General features: G+C 39.2%; 1 protein-coding gene across 1 annotated transcript; it reads left to right on the top strand.

The window, feature by feature from the left end:
- The first annotated feature begins 15,859 nt into the window (after positions 1-15,859).
- Positions 15,860-21,957, top strand: irx4a (iroquois homeobox 4a). The gene is made up of 5 exons (XM_054622145.1): positions 15,860-15,904; positions 16,844-17,095; positions 17,960-18,066; positions 19,793-20,103; positions 21,230-21,957. Exons 1-5 carry the CDS (start codon positions 15,860-15,862, stop codon positions 21,955-21,957), a joined length of 1,443 nt encoding a protein of 480 aa, XP_054478120.1.
- Positions 21,958-22,325: the final 368 nt, after the last annotated feature.

Genomic DNA, 22,325 nt, shown 5'->3' with positions numbered 1-22,325 from the left:
CATCAAGATTGAATGCAGAATTGCTTTTTTGTCAATATTGAAATAATTGAATATATAATGTAATTCTCTTTTATTTCACGTAGTTACTATAGGTTATCATTATAGCAAAACAGTTTAGAAGAAAACGAGTTTACCATGTAAACCATCATTTAAAATGAAAATATGGATGAACTAGCCAGAATTAAGCTCAACGTGAATGTAGCCTGCTGTAAAGTAATAGAACTCATTGACTGTCTGAAACTCTTTAAAATAGGAAAAATCCAGCCATGACAAAAAAGAAAAAAAATATGTACATATATAAAATAAAAACAAATAATAAATGATCAGTATTGGTAAACATACTAAAAATCTGCAGACTATACTCCTCTCCAGTATTTCCAGTAATGGGAAAGTGAACAAAGTTATGCTGCTCATCAAAGCAGAAGGAATGCAATCTCATAGATCCCAGGCTATCGAGGAACAGAACTGAGAGAAAATATCGAGCATTAAACGGTGGCTTTTAAAAGGTAAATGGAGTCAAAATGCTTCAACCAATAAATTTGCCCCCAGAGACAAGAGTGAATGCGTAGCGGGCAGAATAATACATGTGGGCGAGGGGGTAATGAATTGGAAGGGATGCAGAAAGTGTGCAGCGCTGAGCATGGACCTTTGAAATGGATGGGGAGTTTTCTGGAAACACTGCTCAGTTGCCCTCTGAAGCATCTTCGTCCAAGAGAGATGACTCTCCTCCAGCTGATTCTGATGTTAGGACTCTCTGTATCGGGTCATGTTGGATACGTACATTGGTTCATGCCACTATTAAGCTCGGGCGTATTGTGGGCCTAAACATTTTTCTGCATCTCACAGCCATCTGACCCACAGTGAGAGCGTGTTGTGCTTAGGGCTCTCTCATTCCCTTGTATTGCAGTCTTTTAAATTACAGACTGTTAAGCCAGTATTGTTCTTGGTACTAACTTTTGCAAAGTGAGTAAAGGATATATTTTCTCTGCCAGTCTACTTGAGCTTTTAGTGCATTTGAAAGGACTGAAGTGATGCTACATTTTGTTACTTGTAGCTAAAACCTGATGTGTTTTGCTTTAGGTTGAGGATGGTACAGCTTATTACCCGCTTCTCTTTTCCATCATCTCCTCCTGTGCATGCTCTGGCTCTGTGGAACGCACAGCATCTTTGTGATGCTAACAGCAGCTGTTCCTCTTTTACAATATGTGACAATGTCAAGTCCCTGTAACATTGGCTCACTGTTTGGCTAGATAAAAGCATTTCAAAGCTTATGAGTTGGAATGCAACTGAAGCACACTCCACCAGCAGTCTGTACTGGTTTTAGGGGTTTAATGTATACAGGAAATTAAATACATGTTTTTTTTAGAGGGCAGAAATGAATGCCCTTTATTTGGGATTTTTCCTCATTTCCCTGATAAGTCTATTCGTCCAAAAGATGGTAATTTGTGGTCGGAGTTTTTCTCCTTTATGCCACATTGATTTTGATATCATATAATGAGAAGTAGGATGCCATATCCTAGAAAACGTGCAGGTTTGACAAGTACTTGTCGCGGTTGGCACGCTCTCCCGGGGCCCTCTGAACTTCTCGTTCAGTCAACTGATGAAATATTTAGCATTACAATAGCAGCCTCTTTAATGGAGGAGGGTGACACTGACTTGGATCCATTGTTGTCTTCCTGCGCTGTTTTTGATGTCCATCAGTGGTATTTGGATTAATTGTTGTCAAGTTTATTTTTCTATCCTGATCACTTCTTGTTGTCAACACTGGATGGATATCAGAACGGCAAGAATCCATTGTGGTGTGCCCTTGGATATTTCCATGGCATGACACTAGAAGCATCACTGTGATAAAGTCTCCAAGAAGCAGAAGACACACAGGTTTGGTGCAAGATGTGTAAAAATATTGCTCTCAGCTGCAAATATGTAAAGATTGTTGTTGTAATGACAATTTTTGGACAAAAAAATCAGTGTTTACAGTATAGATTTCCTTGGCAGAATACAATCCAAAAGTGACTTTGGGAATTAAACTCTTTTATTTCTTTTTTTCATCGGGAGTGTTGAAAAATAGATGGAACTGGGGACAGTGCAAGGTGTTGTATTCAATATATGGGCTTTCATGTGATAAATTGAACGTTATTCATATATGAGTGCACACTGTTTTTTGGTTATTCTGGAGAGAAGTTGCTTCTCGCTGCCCAGGGACACTTTTCCTTTTAACTGAGAAGCCGTTCAGGAGCGGTTTAGGAGAGGAGGGGGGTGGCTCGGTGGGTGGGTGGGGAATCTCTACAGACCTTGGTACAATTACTGTGCCTTCCCCTTCTCCTTCCGCACCACTTCTGGCAATGCTCTCGCCGCGCCGCTGGGAATAGAAAAGACCCAGCTATCTGGCAGAAGATTTGGTCAGTCAGGCATCAAATGCAGAGCCCTCTTCTCACACTCTGTGCTCGGGGTGGGCACGCCGGGGGACCTGCATTGTGCATTTTCACACACTTCTCTCAGAGGGGCCGCAGGAATCCTTAGCCTTCGGAAGGAAAAGTGGATAGAGAGAGAGGGCGAGAGAGGCAGAGAAACAGTGATGGAGGGAGAGTGATGGGGGTGAGTTAGGGAAAGAGATGGAGCAAGAGTGAGAAAGATTGAGGGAGGGAGAAGGAGAGAAGGGACTAAAACAGGTCCACAGGCAAGACAAAAAGCATCAAGGCAGCGGGCAACCTCAAGGAGACAAACAACAGCTCATCGGACACTGGAATGGTGCTCTTTCCGTCTGTTTTTCTGTCCATTTTTCTGCCTCTGTCCATTTTTCTGCCTCACCCCACCACCATATCTGTCTGTCTCTGAAAGGTAGAACAGGTTTTATTCAAGGGTTTGGAGAGTTGACCCTTTGTGGATGTGTGACAGGAATGGCCTTGGGCTCTAGGGCTCAGGGTCAGAGTAAAAGGGGAGAAATGTATTTCTATTCATGGTTTCAGGGCACTATACTTGTTCAAATACTAATGTCACACAAGCATTTTTTATTTGGAAAAAGGAAGGTGTATAAGGTGTAAACCCCCGAGCAACAAATCTCCATCACCAAGTCGGGAGACCCTCTCATTTCCCTTAACTATCTCCACAGAGAATGTGATTGTTTCTTAGATCGGCTCAAACTTTTTTGACATGCGGGGTGAAAGGCCAACACATATTATTTGTCTGTGAGCACTGGGGCAAAAAAGAACAGCAGAAGCGATGGAGTAGTTTGTGGAGCATATAACAACTAAAAGAAATTCCTTATGTCACATCCCCAACATGCATATATCTGAAAATATGTCCACCAGGCACATTAAGTGCAACTTGCAAATATGGTCGGAGTCTCAACTTAAATTTAAACATTCAAGAATTAATACAAATACTAAGATAAAACATAAACACATTTTGTTCAAATATATTTGTATATAAGTATAGGTTCAATTAACCATATTTATTGGGAAGGTAGAAAATTCAAATACTTTTGAAGGTGGATCATGATCTACCGGCCAAGGTTTTTGGAAATACCGATGGGCATTACACCAATATGGTACCTCTTTGGTTAATAACTGGACAACACACTAGACCCAATATCTAGGGAGAGAATTGTCATTTATCATACATAGCAAATAAATGCATTGTGCCTACTGGGAACCAGGAAAGACTTCCAACATTAATATGTTCAATGAATTCTGAACAAAACATTGCAACTGGAACAGTGCACTTTAAAACTAAGGGGGATATCTTTCTCCAAACCTCCTATTGACCTTTGATCAAACAACCATTCTGGCTGGAAGTGCTTTGATTCTAGGCGTAAAATAGATGTATTGTTGCTTTAGTTAATATTTTTCTTACTTTTGTTTTTAGTTGGTTTTATTCATTTATTGATAATCAATTAATATTGTATTTAACTTTAGTAACTATTACTGTATTGTCTCCATAGCCTACGCTGTCATATGATTATATTTGTTAAATTATGACAATAAAATGTCAAAAGTAACTGGGGGAAAGAAATTAATTGTTGCCAAAAAAAAAAGAAGAATATGACAGTAATTGCTAAGAACTTTCTCTTCCAAGAAGTCCTTTGACTGACAGGTCATAGCTGACTATACTGCACCAGGTGGGAATGTATCTATGGACTGAAACCATTGCGATATCACATTTCAGCTGTCACACTTCCCAATGTTGCTTTGGCAGGCGTGTGTGAAAAAGAATGTCCTATTTTATCACTTTGGCAAAAACACATGTTGAGGGCATTGTATACCCTAATGAAAGTAGTTAATGATAAGGAAATAATGTGACACCTTGTCTTACCTGCTCTGCAAGTGTGTGGGTTGGGTAGTTGGTAAGTAGTGTGGCAGGGAGGTGGTCTGTGGTCGTTGGAAGAAGGAATAATTAATCCTAAAATGAATTAATATAATACTGCATCTGTCAGTCCAGTTCCTTCCATTATCAAATAATGCAGTGTCACTATAATTTCAAACATCAAACTTGCTGACAAAACCTTTATATGATATGTTTTCTAAAAAATTAGCAAATCTCTTAAGCTAATCATGGCAGCTTTTTGGTCCAGTTCAAACAAAATTGACACTGCGAAGGCTTTTCCAAAAGTTGTATATTTGATTTTAACTATCCAAAATATAGACCCCTGCAGCCTTCACATAGATTTAACAAAGCTGCCCCATATCTTTCCAAATAATTGTATTCCTCACCGTTCTCAATGTTATCCACAGTGATTGTAGGATTTCCACAACAATTTGGCCCTTCACATCCCAACTGAGGGTATTATGGCTCATCTTCATTGCCTCAAAAAGTTGTCATTGTATCACAGCCTTAAAAAAAACAGCCTCTGTATCAATCACACTGGATAAATCTCTGCTACTAACATGCACATCTTTAAAGGGATTATAAAGTCAAACGAAAGACCCCTCTTCATGAGGCAGGTGGTGTATGAATATTATTATTGTTGTGCATCTCTGTGAAAAAGTGAGAGAGACTTCCCAGCCATCTTTATTGCGGTGTTAAGGCCCAGGTAATGCCTCAGAATAATGCATGATAAGGCAAACATAGGCACTCCTTTCAAAATATTCAAATGTGATCGGCGGAGTGGAAAATAAAGAAACGTGGATGGGTGGACTGACTTCCCTCTTCTCCATACTCCTTCATAATATTAATATCACCACTCATTTTCTCTTTTACTTTGTTATCCAAGTGACCCTGACAGAGGAGCATTCCACAATCTGATGTTTTATGTGCACTAATGTTTCTGATGAATGAGATGTTGAATTTGTATTATCCACAGCCATTTTGTCTGCTGGTGACCAGTCACAGACACAACTTTGGTAAACTCTGTAGCAGAAGCGTGCGTTGATATAAAGCATGTTAATTTTTTTCTTCCCAAGATGAGATCAAAGACGTGATCAGGCCGAGATCCAAGCAAAGTTTTCACCTGATGTTATTCACATTACATTGACTACCGGGCTGTTATTTTACCTAAGCCAGAAACCGTTAGGTTGATGGCATGCACTGCCTGTAAGGAGTAAACACAACGTTGCTATAGGTTTTGTCTTAGATGCTCAGACATAGAAAGGGGCCAGAGGTCATGGGTGGACTGGAGCCCCCCATGCATCAGAAACACTGATTCATTGCAATGCTCTAAATTTTGGTGTAGAAGTTCATGCAAACAATTTTCCAAGGTCACCTCACATCTAACATTGCCTTTTCCATAGTGTTACCCTTCCTAGACTCTTGATGGCAGTTTTGAGAGTATGGATACAGAAGTGCTAGATAAGACATGTGTTCCCCTTACAGACTGAATTTCCAATTGTAAGACTGAAATAAAAAAATGTCAAAGCAGAGAAGTGCTTAACTAAAGGAGGTAATGTATTGAATTATGAAGTACAAAGTTATTTATGTGGCCCAAATCTCTTACATTTCAGCAAGCACAGCAAAGACAACAGAATAAAGAAGAAAGCCAGAATTAGACTGCTGGGAGAGAGCAGTCCACTCAGTGAGTAAGACCTTAATGCAGCGTTAACAGTCAGGGAATGGTTGAAAAACCATGTCATGCCCATAGCTGCCACAGTTACTCCTACATTACTTGCCTGCTTTTTATGCAGACCTGCAAAAATGAGAAGCACAAAAAGCAACTGCATGTTAAATAGGTATTAAAATTGTATAGTTTTAATACCTCCAGGTAGAGGAAAATATTCAAATGCATCCATTCCCTCTTGTTCTGGTTTTGAATGATTGAAGGAACTTGTGATTGGGTTTCCACATTGTGCTCCCATCTGCACATGCCAGCCCTTATCTGCCTTGATATTAACATGGCTCTTTCATTAGAATCCCAGCCCATTTTCTGGTTTATGGGTAAAATAAGATGCAGAATGAGACAATAAAGTGCATTTGTGTTTCAGTGGATGCATTATGAATAAATAATTGTGAGTGCCTGCCTAGGCCTGCGTCGTCTTCAGGAAGATAATCACTACCTATAACACATCCTCTGCCCCTTAACGCAGCTACGCTCAATGTACTAGTTCTATTATGTAGATGAATATTGAAAGAGGATCATGACTTTATAATATCCATGTGCATCTGGAGCAGAAACAGATGGAACGATGGTGGAAGAGATCATGTCTGGTCATTCTCTCTGTTAATACAGTACAAAGAAATAAGAAAAAAAGGAAGGAGAGAGCAAGGAAAATATACATTTTGGAGGTGTAGCATCATTTATCCCAGTGCCTATTTTCAAAGTTGAATTTGGAGTTTGCCTTAACTCACTCAAGTACTTGTCCATGGCACTTGGAAGCAGTATGTGTGAGGTCCTGTCAGATACACAAGTACAGGGAAATTAAATATCCCCTCTGCTACTGATCCATCTGCCGGGCAGGATGATTTTTCTGAGGCCATGGCTTTGACATAGCAGCTCTTTAATGGCTTGTTGTGGTGATTGGTTTGAATAAAAACTGGCATACTTGTGCAGTAATGGCACATCATAGGTTAGAGCCACTCTTTTAAAGTCTGTTATAACCATCAAAACAGCACTCTATAGCACCCCAGGCTGGTACAACAGTCTGTATATTAATATAAAACAAAATGTTCCTTGCAAATTTCTGATAGGGGGGAAATGTATTAAATGACTGCTAGCTGCGCATGGCTGCAACTGGCTTGGCTGCACTGGTGGTGGTCTCAGGTGTCGGGGGAGTCGAGGGAGTCAGTGGTCTGGTCTGGGTCTGTCATGACAGAGAGAGCAGCCACCTGGCCCCTGTGTGTGTATATATGTGTGTGTGTGTGTGTGTGTGTGTGTGTGTGTGTGTGTGTGTGTGTGTGTGTGTGTGTGTGTGTGTGTGTGTGTGTGTGTGTGTGTGTGTGTGTGTGTGTGCATCACACTGCGATCAGTGTCATTCTGGTGTCTGACATGATGGGTTTGCCGTTGTTGACACATGCAGGCACACACACGCACACACACACACACACACACACACACACACACACACACACACACACACACACACACACACACACACACACACACACACACACACAGGATGGGACACACTCAGGCAGAAAGGTGATTGACAAGTCTCTTTGTTTGGCCGCCCAGACTGTTTGCATTTCTTTTTCAAAAGGACAACGGGGGAAAGAAAGCTACATTGAAAACTGATACATAAAGATTACAATGTATCTGGTAGGTTTCATATAGCTTAAAGTACATGTTTTTTATACCAAGGTTAGCTTTTTTTCCATAATTGTGAAATACTTTGTAAAGATAGTGTCCTGAGATTGCCACATATAACATACTTTGCATTTTACATGCCCCGCTGCGCCTCTGCTGTTTTATTAAAATTTGGGTTAAGAGTCTAAAGTTGCTTACAATGTAGGCCGCTAGACTATTAGAAAGGTTTGTAGTGAAATCCTACAACAGCCTGTGTCAGCTTCGCTTCCACAAGCATCCTAAGCAAGAGTTAAACAAAGGAGCTTGGTTCCATTAATTGCAACCCGTTAACGTTTTATATGCTCCAAATAAAATAACATGAATTCAGATGTTATTTATGGTAAGGGATGATTTACAGACATAATATTTAAGAAACAGATATGGCAATACTTATAAGAAAAAGGAAGAAACCTTAGGGAGAACAACAGAGGAAGGATTGCAAGTATGTCATGAGTACAGAATGAAGAACATAATAGAAGTTTAGCAATGTCATTACATGATGACACTCCTCTTGTTCTTCACTCACAGTCATTCCATTGGTGTGTCTCTTTTTTTCACATAAGGCGCTAAAAATAAGTTGACCTGGCAAAACAGGCAGACAGCCAGTAAAACTATATTAGTTTATGTTGTTAATTAATTTGAATAATAATATAATTATGTATGTTATATTTGTTTTGACATTGGTTAGTTTAGCTAGCACATTTCCTTTCATGGTTTAGGGGGTTGAGCAGGTTTCAGCACATTACTATTTTGTGTGGAACATTTTGGTAATTAAAAGATTTACATTTTCTTTTTTTTCCTAATTTGGGCAACCACTGGAGCTATATATTAGTATGGCTAAGTGTGTCTTTTTAAAGCCAGTGTTACTCAAAGCATGGGAGAAAGAGAGACCACCAAAGTTTGCTGTTGTTATGAATGCGTAGGTTTATATATGACCAATCTGAATAAATAAATAAGTAATGACATATATAAGGACCAGGTTGACACAAATGTACACAAATCAAGGAAAATCATATGAAATAGTTGGGCTTACAGTAAAATGTGCAAATGTTTTTCAATCAAATTCACATGAAAAATAACCACAACCATCCTCGTAGTTTTCCTTTACTACATGTTAATCATGTAAAAGGACATAATCCGTCAGACTCAACATTGAAATCACAGGCATGACCTCTAAGGAATGTGTGCAAATACCAATACATTTGATTGTTTTCACCTATATCCTGGACCGTGTAATGGGCAGGCATACATACTAAGTCCAAGAACACAACCAGTGAACAAGGGGCAAACACCAAGATTTACAAGACACATTGGTTCACATTTTTGGGACTTGGGAGTCTACATATGGCCTTCAAATGTTTTAGTCCCCGGTCAGTTGCTAAGGGAACACCTGCAGATAGCTAGTTAACTAAGTGCAGCGAAGATGCTCCGTTGTGGTGATCAATTATGGATGAGCCGAGAGAACTTTGACATGTTAAACCACTTAGAGGGGCTTGAGAGGAAGAGCAGCGAGACCAACGGGAGTGAGAGAAAGATGAAGAAAGAGAGGGTTGGGTAGACTCATCTCAGACATGTTATCATGGTATTGTTAAAACTAGAAGGTCCACTATCATATTACTGCCATTACTGCTCGCCCTGCTCAGGATAATAGATGAGGTATAATGGACATGTTATCATTGAAGGTGTTGATGCTGCATGATTTGCATAATACATTTGGATGTCCACCTTCGTAACGTGTTCAATGCCGTGCGCATAAAATCTACTGCATGTCGTCTGAGTGACTAAAAGGTTGCCTTGGAAAGTTGTGCGGCATAGTCAGAAATATGTTACTTTTGTGTAATTAAATAAATGACAATGCATACACTGAGCTCTGCGTTATTTTTGTAACCCTTTAGATTGCAGCTCTTTACTGAAGAACTGGACAACTGACAAATGACACTAACTACCTAATGTGTTAGTCAGTTGAAATTAGTTTGAAGATGCAAAGCTTGCCACGCTATACTTAATACTATGATTTGTCTAGTAAACATCGGTTTAAGTTTGTTCCTGAGTACATATGAAAAAAGGGCCCCTTTGAAGTTTTCTTGTAGATGTTTGCATTCAAGGTTACTCACCGAAACGCATTGTGTTTATCCTTGAGGTCGAACCTACTGTCGAGTGAATTTCCCTCCTCATAAAATGTAATGCTCAGCCAATTTTATTATTATTTTGTTGTATATCTATTTCGGTTGTCAGATGCACCAATATTAAAACTGTATTACTTTTCCCCAGTATTTAATCAGAATATTTAAAACATGCAAGTATCTATTTTGTGACCACAGCTATAGAGGACTCTTCTTTCCAGGCTTTGCCCAATGATTTGTTAACCAGTAACAATAATGACGTACACTATAATAGTAACAAGAAGAACTACATATCTACAACTTTTACAATATACACTTTCCCAAAGTCAAATGTATTTGTAAGTTTATCCAAATTTGGAAATATAGTAAATGATGCCATGACATAACTCTATTGCAATATCGACACTGTTACTGTATTTGCCCTACATTTTCAAGTCTAGTTATCAAGAAACTAAAATACTATTTCCCCTAATTATTTTATAGGTAAAGTCAGTAATTTAATAAAGAGATTCCCTCTTGATTCCAAAATGGTTACCCCCCTCATTTCTTAACATTTTCTCTTCTTCCCCTATACTTACTTTTCCTTGACCAACCCGGTAAGGTGGTAAGACATGATACATACGGACAGAGATAACCTGATAAACAGCACATTAAAGGTGGTCTTTTTAAAAGCCACTTCAGCTGGTTAAGATACAGGATGTTGACTTGTTTGCACAATCTACCAAATAAAAGTATTTATTACCACCTGGAAACATATTCAGCTTCAACAAAAGTCACCATTTGTATACAGACTGCCTGAAGCAGCCTAGAAGTCTATCCAGCTCATGCAGAAACCATTAGGGCTTTAAGGCCAAAAGAGAAGAGGGAGAAAAAAAATCACTGTGCTGTTCAAGTGAAGAAATAAGAAATACACCGAGAAGACCTTTGGAGATCAATATTCCATTTGGACTCCAAGACTAGACTAGACAACGAATAGGCTAATGTTTTGCTGGATAAGCATTGTGTATGTGTTTGTGTGTGTTTATGTGTGTTTATGTGTGTATGTGTCTGTGAATGCTTGGACATTATTTCTATGACTGCAGAAAAAGAAACATGGTAGTTATTGGAAAGCCTGGGAGCTGCTCGGGGCTTCATGTCACTGAGCGAGTCGACCTGTGCAGCTGTCTTCAGCTATTGAGGTCATCTTGGGTTTCTACGTTGTTGACTCAGAAAACAGCGCATGAGACAGTGGACCATAAGACATCAGAGCACCAAAACATTATCCTCATACCGGATGAAATATAATAGAAAAGGACAGTGTAGAGCCAGAACTTCATGAAGTTGGAACAAAAAAGTACTACTGTAACAAAACAGGGCAGAACACCAAGATTATGAGCTCGCATTTTGGCTTAATATTTACTTTTTTTTTTATAAATAAGACTAAAGAGAGGGTTAAAAACTGACAGAAAGAGGGACAAGTAGATACAAAACAGTACATTTTGAAGAAGTCAATAAACTGAGTTCTTCTTTCACCTGATGCTCACCCACATTGGGGAGTTTGAACACAGCAGAGGTCAACATCAGCACTATCCCTGAACCACACTTGATTGAGGCAAGTTCCCTGTCTCGGTGCTCACTCAACCCCTCAGTCCTGTCCAAAACTCAGAGCACAATTCACACATTTTCAACGTGATCTGAAGACACTTCAATCTCAATGTGTGAAAAAGAAAATCACTAGCTTAGGCTAAGGGAAATAACAGAGTGAAATGAGAACTTGTTTTTTTAGGAGGTTATTGATAAACAACTAATTATAAGCAAGGTTTTAGATACTGCAAGTCATCCCTGTGCTGCCATGAGCATTGAAATCCACAGACAAAGAAAATCCACTGGTAGTTTATCCATTAATTGTGACAAAATACTGAAATGCCCAAGCAATCAAACAACATCCCTGAATGCTGATTGATAAGTTGTTCATGTTCAAAAATATGTATTATACTGACGACAATTGGACGAACAGTTTATCCAATCTGTTACTAAGAATGATCAAATCTAGTTTGATCACTGTCATGTGATTCCAGTAAGGGGCAGGACATTCCAGCAGCGCTAGTCTGTAACACCACCATACCACCATAAAAACTGAATACTACTATATACTAATTATATATGATATGGTTAGGTATATTAGGATCACTATAAAACAATCACCATAAATATAAGATTCCGACTATGTTGTTGTATTACATGTATTACAGAGCCTCAAATCACAGAAATATATCTAATGTCTTGCACAACATAGTTCATGCGGTTTATTTAAACCTAAGTCCCTGGGCTCTGTTCAGACCTGGGATTACCTCAGAACCCCTCAGGTGTACAGTAAGTGCCTCCAACATAACTTATGTGACACAATATCTACCACCATTGTCAATAACAGTGTTAATTCCCAAAGCAGCCTTACTTATGTTGTACATCATAAAACACAGAAATATCAACATAACCCATCACTGTTAGAAAAGATTAGCTTTTCTGCTTTTCCTGATACTGTTCCCCTTTTTACTGCAGCCTGTCTCACTTTAAACTCAGCTGAATGTGGGGAGAAGGAGGTGTTTTACCCTTCTCTCTTCACCACCCTCTTACTCTCTCTCTCTCTGTATTTCTCACACACACAAACACACACAGGCACACTCAGCCACTCCCCTCCTTGTGGCTCATTAATCAAAGACAGATTATCAGGAAAGTGACACCTTCATGATTACAACGTTTCTGGGGAACTTTTTAATATGACTTTAGTTGGAAAGGAGATGCAAATGTGCAGGCTTACTTCAATGTGCAACACAGTTATGATTTTGACGAGAATAGTTTGAGGTTGGGGCCATAAGGCTAAAACTGAAACTTGAATACAATATATGCACACTAAATGACAGTAAAGCCTCAAAATATTACAGACTTGCAGACAATAAAAGAAGATATTTATGCATTGACCAAATTGTATATAATTGCCCCACTAGTTTGTCTAATTCCAGTCAAGCAGATGATTTATGTTACTCATCAATATGATAGATGCTCCTACACTAGATCACTGCTGAACACTGCTATCTGTCCTAATCTATACAGTAAAATTACTTTCAAATCGGCCATTAATCTAGATAACTAATAACTGATAACAGCCCGTTGATTATCATGTTTAATTTTAAGAAAATACAATCAGATAATAAGCATAGACCCCTTGTCCTTAACTCGAATAGCATCTTATTCCCATCACTTGCTCCACTTAAACGCAGAGCATCCCTGCCTCCACACATCTGTCCAAGAAAAAAAAAGCTCCTCTTTTAATCTTTTAACACTAAACAAGCATGAACTCCTACCGTCGCCTTCATTTTCCATCTAAAAGCATATACTAGTGCGCCTAAATATTTGATCATAGGCGCCCAATAACACTGGGTAACGCAGTGGATAATGAAAGGGTATACAACGAGTGAGGAGGGAGTGTGTGTGGGCAATATACTTTAGCGACGACGTCTTTCAGATTGTTCCACTGTCTCTATGCCTGATTATACATACACAAGGGCCCTTGAAGAAAAGTGGCCCTGATTATAGAAAATATCTCTGTGGACATGCCTTTTATGTGTGTGTGCATGCGTGTGTGCACGTGTGTCAGGTGCACTCCCACCATCCCCAAAAATCAACATGTCAACACTTCCCCTGCCATCCATAGGGTAAAATGTTGCAGATTAATTGGGTCTCGCCCTGCCTTATAATGCACTGCAGTTCACATTAACCCCAATGCATTTAAAAAAGAAATATCTAAATTAATAAGACAAAATGGAGCTGTGTGTGGGTGTGTGTGGGTGTGTGTGGTGGGGGGGTGAGAGAGAGAGGGAAAGTGAGTGAATGGTTGAGTAGTTCAGACGGGTTGTTAATGTAAAGGTGGCATTAGAGTTAATGCAAATTAAAAAGTGCTGGATGATCCCTTTTGACCCCCTGTTCACAGTGTTAATGCGTCCATTTGCTTGGAGGTACTAACCCCCTATAATTCAATTTGTCAAAATGAATAAGAGTACAGCCATTTTATACACTCTCCCACACCACCCCACCAAAATAAAACTGGGAAAAAAGAGGCAAGACAAAAGTTAGGCTACTTAACCGAATCACACGCCTCTCCGTCTTTAAGGCTGTTTATTACTTATTTAATCTGTAAATGAAAGCGAGCAATTATTGCAAAGGAGCCGGTATCATATTATTATGTTGGCCCCGGTCCCCTAGATAGTCATCAATCACTCTCAATCGACCTGTCACCGGCAGGCAGAGATCCAGCTGGAGAGGAGAGAGGAAGGGGAGGAGGGGAGGCGTAGGCTACATCATCATTAATTTGAGGAGTGACCCCCGGGGCTATCCACATGTCTCAACCCGGGGTTCTCCAAGCAAGGAGCCGCGCTCATCGGCGCTGTGGAGGGCGAGTTTGGGACTTTTGGCCATTTTTGTTAACTGCAGTTTCAATTTTACCTGATCAAAACACACGAGAAAATGTGATGGATGGATGGATGGATGGATGGATGGATGGATGGATGGATGGATGGATGGATGGATGGATGGATAGATAGATAGATAGATAGATAGATAGATAGATAGATAGATAGATAGATAGATAGATAGATAGATAGATAGATAGATAGATAGATAGATAGATGGATGGATAGATGATAGATGGATAGATAGATAGATAGATAGATAGATAGATAGATAGATAGATAGATAGATAGATAGATAGATAGATAGATAGATAGATAGATAGATAGATAGATAGATAGATAGATAGATAGATAGATAGATAGATAGATAGATAGATAGATAGATAGATAGATAGATAGATAGATAGATAGATAGATAGATAGATAGATAGATAGATAGATAGATAGATAGATAGAGATAGATAGATAGATAGATAGATAGATAGGATAGATAGATAGATAGATAGATAGATAGATAGATAGATAGATAGATAGATAGATAGATAGATAGATAGATAGATAGATAGATAGATAGATAAACCACGAATGTTTTTTTTCATAATAATTAAAATGATTTATGTGCATGTGGATAAGTTAAAAAGTTGATTCAAACTGCACCCTATTAAGCATTATACGAAACCAAAAGTGTATTCTGACTTTGTAATTATCAAAAAGAAAATATTATAAAACTACAATAATATTAATATTTCAAATGCAGTTCTTTTTGTGGATCTACATATTCGTGGACTGGGATATGTTTCTCTGCCCCGTAATATTCTTGTCTAATTAATTTAAAATCAATTAGTTCCTCATGTGATTAGCATCAGTGCGGAGGAATGATAAGAATGTGCTTATAATTGGGCTTAATGAATTCAAACTGATACAATTCGTTTGCATATTCAAGACACTGATTGCCTGGGAATTGATTGATTGGGACTACAAATTTGGGACTACAAATTAATCTTCAGGACATGTTTTTTTTTTTAAGCACTTCCTTCTCTGTTCCTTGTCAAAGATTTTCTTGTTGGATTTTTTTTTTTTTTTTTTTTTGTCGTCATCCCGAGAAAGAAAAAAAAAATGCATATTAAAGTTACAGTCTGGTCATTTTCGAGTGGGAAACTTCTGACGTCAGAGTCACCGGCGTTTAAAACAACCTGCCTCTGCTGCTGACGTCTTTTATACTACTTTTTTTTATAAGGAAAAATATGTATCTGACATCAAAAGTGATTATTCTAGGCAAAGGAAGCCTGTCACCGTAATTAATTTATCTATTTCTACTAGACATTTAAAAAAAAAAAAAAGGAGAGGAGAGCTACAAGATTTCTGCCTTTTTTTTATTTCTTTTTTTTTTTTTGCAGTTTGAGTGGGGGGGCATTTTTTTTTCCACAAATTAAACATGCTACTCTGCTTCGCCCTATAAGCATCGTAGGAGCCTGTGCTTACCAATCGATCGGTACAGTCAAACAGAGCTGCAGCCTCTCGCGTTGGAGTGGAGACCTTCAGTCTCGCTTTATTTCTGGATATTGGGGGACCTCTCTACCATGTCATATCCACAATTTGGATATCCCTACTCGTCTGCTCCACAAGTAAGTTCATGTTTACCTTTTTTTTTTTTTCCAATTAATTGGATGTTTTTGGGGGTTTTTGACATTGCAGCGATTGATTATCTCATCGATTTAAACATGATCCTTTTTACGCATTTTGGCCAAGAATCAGGGAAGCTGCCACAGTGCTTTTCTGCGTATTGCGTTACATCCATACCTGTGTTCCTGCAGCTACAAAAAGGTTTTAAGTCAGAGGCACCAGAAACCAGAGAGACCCCCCCAAAACCTCCCGTTCCCTGATTTTTCTGCAAGATAATAGCCTCTCAGTAATGTCAGCCATATGTTTATCTGCGCCGGAGCACACATGCCAACTTGTTCTGCAAACGCTGTGTGTGTGTTAAACCAGATGCTGTTTTGTTTTGGCTTTGAGCCATAAAAACATAATTTGTGCTTCACTCTGGGTATGACTGGGCGTGTTGCAGGGGGAAATGTGTTGTATCTGTTTGTAACGTAATTGGATCACAGACGGCTCGTTTTTGGACACGTTTTTACGCGCAGAATACCACGGGAATAACAACGTAGCATTCATCATCAAATATCTTTAACAAGGAATCTGATGTTATATTTTAGTTTTTTAAAAGATTGACATTCTGGGGGGGGGGGGGGGGGGGGGGGGGGTGTGCTAATAAGGTCGAGTTCACCTGAGTTACCTCCGAAGAAGCAACATTTTTTTTTTTTTTTTTTTTTTTCAAACTTAAATCATGTTTCATTTTTACGAGCAGAAAAGTAAACAGTGGTTTGGAGACGATCTGCGTTTCATATATATAAAAAAAAAAAAAAAAAAAAAAGTTATAAACTAACTTTGAGATCATAGTGCTCAACATGAACTCTTCCATTTACAGAATATATATATATAAAGCATACCAATAACTTTTTTTTTTTTTTTTTTTTTTAAATATAAATGATCTCTTTGGTCCCCAGTTCCTGATGACAACCAACTCTCTGACCACTTGCTGCGAGTCCACCGGCAGATCCATAGCCGACTCCGGAGTGGCGGCGTCCGGGCAGACACCGGTCTACTGTCCCGTGTACGAGAGCCGGCTGCTGGCCACGGCGAGGCATGAACTCAGCTCGGCCGCAGCGCTGGGCGTGTACGGGAGTCCCTACACCGGCAGTCAAGGCTACGGGAATTACGTTACGTACGGCACCGACGCCTCGGCGTTCTACTCGCTGGTAAGCCCTTCTCACCTGGTCCTTCTTGGCATTGATTAATGGAGCAAAATACCAGCCTTTTACTTTACGTGATTTATCCCAATATCATAATTTGAGCCAAGTTATACTTAGTGATAAGAAAATACTTCTCAGTCACTTTATCGTGTCAGAGTTTAACTGAAGACAAGTAATTTTTTTTTTTTTAATGAAACAAGGCAGGAAAAAGTTCAAGCACGATTTATGTGTTTTTTTTATTGGAAATATTTTTTTATCAAGCAGGCTGACTTTGAAAATGTATTGTGTTTTAAAAGTATAAATATATATTAACAATGTAGGCTATTAAAAAACATAACAGACTCCATGGGCCTATAGAGTCAAAGAATATTGTTTGTACAAGTATTGTTGTAAAACATTAAGTGCTCCCATTTTTGGTGATATTGTTGTGAGAAGAATATTCATTATAGCAATGCTTTTCTAACTGCTGGTAATTATTAAACTAGTCCTTATTTTTGCCAGGAACCTGCCTGTATTTAGTTGTCCAGACCCCAGCTCTGAACAAGCTAATAAAACTACTGTTTCCTATTGTTTTTCTGAAGGTTCATTTTTCAAAAACTTAGTTTAAAGAGTGTTGCATCCCATGGACTATTTATCAATTGAATATAATCAGTCTGGTTGGTCCATGTTTTATTTTGCAGGCAAATATAAAAAAAATTCAGATTCACTGCCACTCTTCAAAAGCCCTAACGAATTACATAACCAAGCTACTTTTATATACAGCCAATACAAATCTATCTGTTTGTCAGCACCAGGTGACTAATTTAATGTACCAGAATTGATTTCCAATTCGCATCATCTCTAAACTCTTGTCTTTGTGTATGATTTCAGGGCACATTCGATACTAAAGATCCCACAGCTTCTGCGCATGCGGGAATAACCCAGGCAACAGCCTACTATCCTTATGATCCTACCTTGGGACAGTACCAGTATGACAGGTATGTTGTCTCTGTTATAATGTGATTTTATAATATAAGAAACTTGATAATCAATGCAAACATCACACCACTTTAAATAAACTGTATACCTGTAAGTGTAATTAAATAAAATGTCCAGTTAGAGTGACATGAAAGCTTATCTTGAGCTGTGCCACTAAGCCCACTGTCAGGCTTGAAGGCTTATGTCAACTGCCAAAACAGGATGATCAAAATGTGAGTAACTCTCAAAGTATTGTGCACTAGTGTAGGGTGAGTTTCCCCGCGTTAAATCAATCATCCCTGAGAGGTCAAGGCCATTCTCATCACGTCGAGCAACATTGGGTTATCACCTTCATCTCATGACACATTTATTTCCTGATGGGGTGATGTGCTTCACAGGACTCGTGCTCGTTTCAGAAAAAGACACAAGGCCTCTTCCGCGTAGTGAAGAGCATGCCTGTCATGTCTAAAGGTCTCCCCAATAATTACATGACATCCAAATTAAGTCTGCGATATGTTGAAAATGTAGGGATTGAATGATAACTTTAACTGTGATCGGAAGGCTATTTGAAAAGATCCAGCAACTTTAAAAATGCCATCACTGACAGGCATGTGTAGTGTCAGCACAGAAAAGACTCAGCAAAGTGTCGTATTGATTTGCTTTATGGCAAATTTGAGAGTTCATATGAGCCGGCTTTTTCTATTTTATTCACCAATAACTCTAAATTCTGTATGAAGTGAGTAATTAGTGCACATGTGGCAAAAGGCCAAAAAGTCTAAGGTAAAACAGAATGAGTGGCACTCAGTTAAACAAGCAGGCCTACAGCTGTACCACTCTGTCTGCGCCCGCCTTTTACCTTAGGGCTCATCATAACACTCAATAAAGCAATTTTACAGTCTATTTTATCTGCGAGGAAACAACTTGGGGTATGAAAAGGTGCAACGCTCCTCTCCTCTTGATTCCCTTAGCAGTGCTTGACCTGCACTAAGCTATACGGAGCAATAAAGGCCTCATAAAAGCCTCCCCTGAGAGGACTTTTACAGCTCACTGCTGACTGAAAATCAACACTGTGCATTTTAAATGTAGGTCTATGGTTGATATTTGTGAGAGGAGAAGGAGCGGTATGCTGCGCTAAGAATGGTTTTAACAGGTAATGCATTGATATTGGAAAATATGTACGCATATAGTCCAAACATTTCACTTGGTAGAATAATAGCTATATTTTGATAATGATAGCAGATGCACGCTGTAGCAGAAAAAGTGCTACCGAGGGATTTTTTTGCAGGAAGTTTACTGTACGGTATTTGAACTGTATATTGTATACATCACATGGTCCTTTCATGCTTATGTACAGTTATATAAAACAATGTACTGACAATGTTTGTTTTAAAGTTCCCTAGGGGATGTATAATACATACTGTATAGTGTTCTTAAATGGGGGTGGTTTAACCCTTACCTGCCCCTAATTTCCTAAATTATGTCTCTTAAGTGAAATGTTTTTATTATGTCGACTTTTAATTGTATGCCGTTGACATAAATAAAGGGACACATGGGTTTATGAGTGGAAATCTGAGGCTTATTAAGAACAATATGTACAATTTCAAGATTCAAAGAAGCAGATGGCTCTGTCATGGTTTTCAGAAAAGGAACTTCCAGGACAGCACATTAGAAATTGTAATGCAACGAGCATCACATAATCTATTTACCCTCTCATTACCATTGTGGTTGTGTTCTCCTCATTAACAGATATGGTTCCATGGATGGGGGTACAAGGCGGAAGAACGCTACACGGGAGACGACCAGCACGCTGAAGGCCTGGCTGCAGGAACACAGGAAGAACCCGTATCCGACTAAAGGAGAGAAGATCATGCTGGCCATCATCACCAAGATGACCCTGACGCAGGTCTCCACATGGTTCGCCAACGCCAGGAGGAGGCTCAAGAAGGAGAACAAGATGACATGGCCGCCCAGAAACAAGGGCTCAGAGGAGAAGAGATATGACGAGGATGAAGATGGGTCTCAGGAGGAGCAGATAAAAAGCGAGAACAATGAGGATGGTAAGTGTCACAATGCCTTATTGCTCTGCAGTATTAAAGAAAAACTATAAAGCTTTATGCTCAATTGTTGCATGTTTAGACAATAATGTATTTTTGACATCTCTTAAAAATGCATTGTATAGTTGTTGAAGCGATTAGTATCATGAATGGGGACTTTTGACAACTTTCTTAACAGAGGTCATATTTTTTTACTAATGCTTCAAATAAAAGCATGTTTAAATAGACGTTTTAACCACTGATTATTATCTTATCTCACTCGGAGGGATAAGAATGAATAAAAAAGAAATACCAAAGAACATGATCGCACTACTATGTATAGTACTGTTAACATACATCTTAAAAACTTAAATATACTTTATTTACTTTTTCATCAAACACAATATAAGATGGGATGATGTTACCAAATCCACATTTTTATTTTGTTCAGAAATGTCCATTAGAAAAAGCTATTGATGAAACTTCTTAATCCTTGTAAAGCAACCCTATTTCATTTTGTTTTGTAACATCTAATTTAAACAAAAATATTTTTGCTGAAATACTGTTATTATCATTAAAACTGTATCATACTCCCAATAAAAAAAACAAAGGGTAACAGAGGCCTAACAATTTGTACAGTCAAACATTTTATACTTATAATATGCACTGTGCTTAAACCACCTTTTTTTTAAATTATTTTTTATTAAACTGCATCATTAGTTTTGTATACAGGCATGCTAAAATGCTTACCATTATGATCACCATACAACTTTAGAATACTTTAGACAGGCCTCAGTCAGTTTTTTAAAGGGATGTGATGGAGGCTGAAATCACTTTTACTAAGCTTAGTCTTTTTTTTTTTTAATGGCAAGGTTATGTTACTTATTGCAGCTTGTTATGACTTCATAATTTGGAATATGACTGCACCTAAACTATATACAGTATGTCGGGAGAAACCTGATTCATGATTAAAATGATTTAAATGATTTACCACTAGCCAGGCTGAACAACTGGAACTTCACAGGTGTGATTGCAATCCAATACTTGATTGGAGAATAACTGTTCAGGATGCCATCATCAGACCTGATGCCATATCGCATGACTCCATATCTTTCACTGACATGTCTGCCATGTCTCTTTTTTCTCCCAGAGACCAGAAGTCGACCTGATAAAGATCTCCAGTTGAGCGATTTGGAGGATTTCGACACGCTGGAGTCCGAGAGCTCGGAGTGTGAGCTGAAGCACCGATACCACATGAACACACACATGACAACGACGGGCGACTGCCCCGCCGAACACCTCATCAAGGATTCCTCTCTGAAAATCTCCATCCCTGTTTCTCTGGGAGGGGAGCAGGACTTGAGCAAAAGTTGTCTCAAAACGAACCCGGAGGATTTCCAGCCGGACAGCAGACAGCAAGCAAAAGCGTGTTATAACCAACAGCAGCAGCAGCAGCAGCCAGGGCACCAGCTACTAGACGGCAAGCCTCGGATCTGGTCTTTGGCACAAACTGCGACCTCACTGAACCAGACCGAGTACCCGTCCTGCATGCTGAGGTGCCAGCAGCAGCCTCCCTCTTCCCTCACCCCATCTCCCGCCGCTACCTCACCCGTGACCGGCCCGGACAACAGGCAGGACTCGCCGGTCACGACCCTGAGAAACTGGGTGGACGGAGTTTTCCACGACCCCTTGTTCAGGCACAGCACTTTGAGCCAGGCTCTGACCAACACCACCGTCTCTTGGAGCACGAACAACAAGGAGGCCGAGAGGAGCACGGCGGCCTTGCAGCAGCAGCAGCAGCATCAGCACCAGGACTCCTCCAAAGACAGTAGTGTCATGAGTTTCCCAAAAACTATCAACAAACTCTTCTGCTCCTAACGAAACCAAATGACCCTTTAATTGCCAAAAGAGAGAGACTCTTTGTAACTGACTGAAAGTCGGATGGAAAAACCTATTTCGTGTCCATGACTCCCTAATTATTTTTATTCGTTTTTAAAAAGCAATGGTAGCTATGAACTGTTATACTGAAATATCCCGATCGGTTTGGCTTATTTGATTTAAGGCACGCACAGAACCTACCAACATGTACAACTAAAAGTTTACATCGTGGGGGGGGGGGGGAAATAGGACTAAAGTTTACATAATGTTTCTTTTTGTTTTTTTTCTTTACTATGCGCATGCAAATGTAATTGAATATTATTTAGGTCTCAGCAGTTGAGTATCACTATTTAAAAAAAAAAAAAAAA

The sequence above is a fragment of the Anoplopoma fimbria genome, chromosome 20 (assembly GCF_027596085.1).
Source record: "Anoplopoma fimbria isolate UVic2021 breed Golden Eagle Sablefish chromosome 20, Afim_UVic_2022, whole genome shotgun sequence".
Classification (NCBI taxonomy): domain Eukaryota; kingdom Metazoa; phylum Chordata; class Actinopteri; order Perciformes; family Anoplopomatidae; genus Anoplopoma; species Anoplopoma fimbria.
Note: the sequence above shows the minus strand (reverse complement) of the source record. Positions and strands in the feature narration are given on the sequence as shown.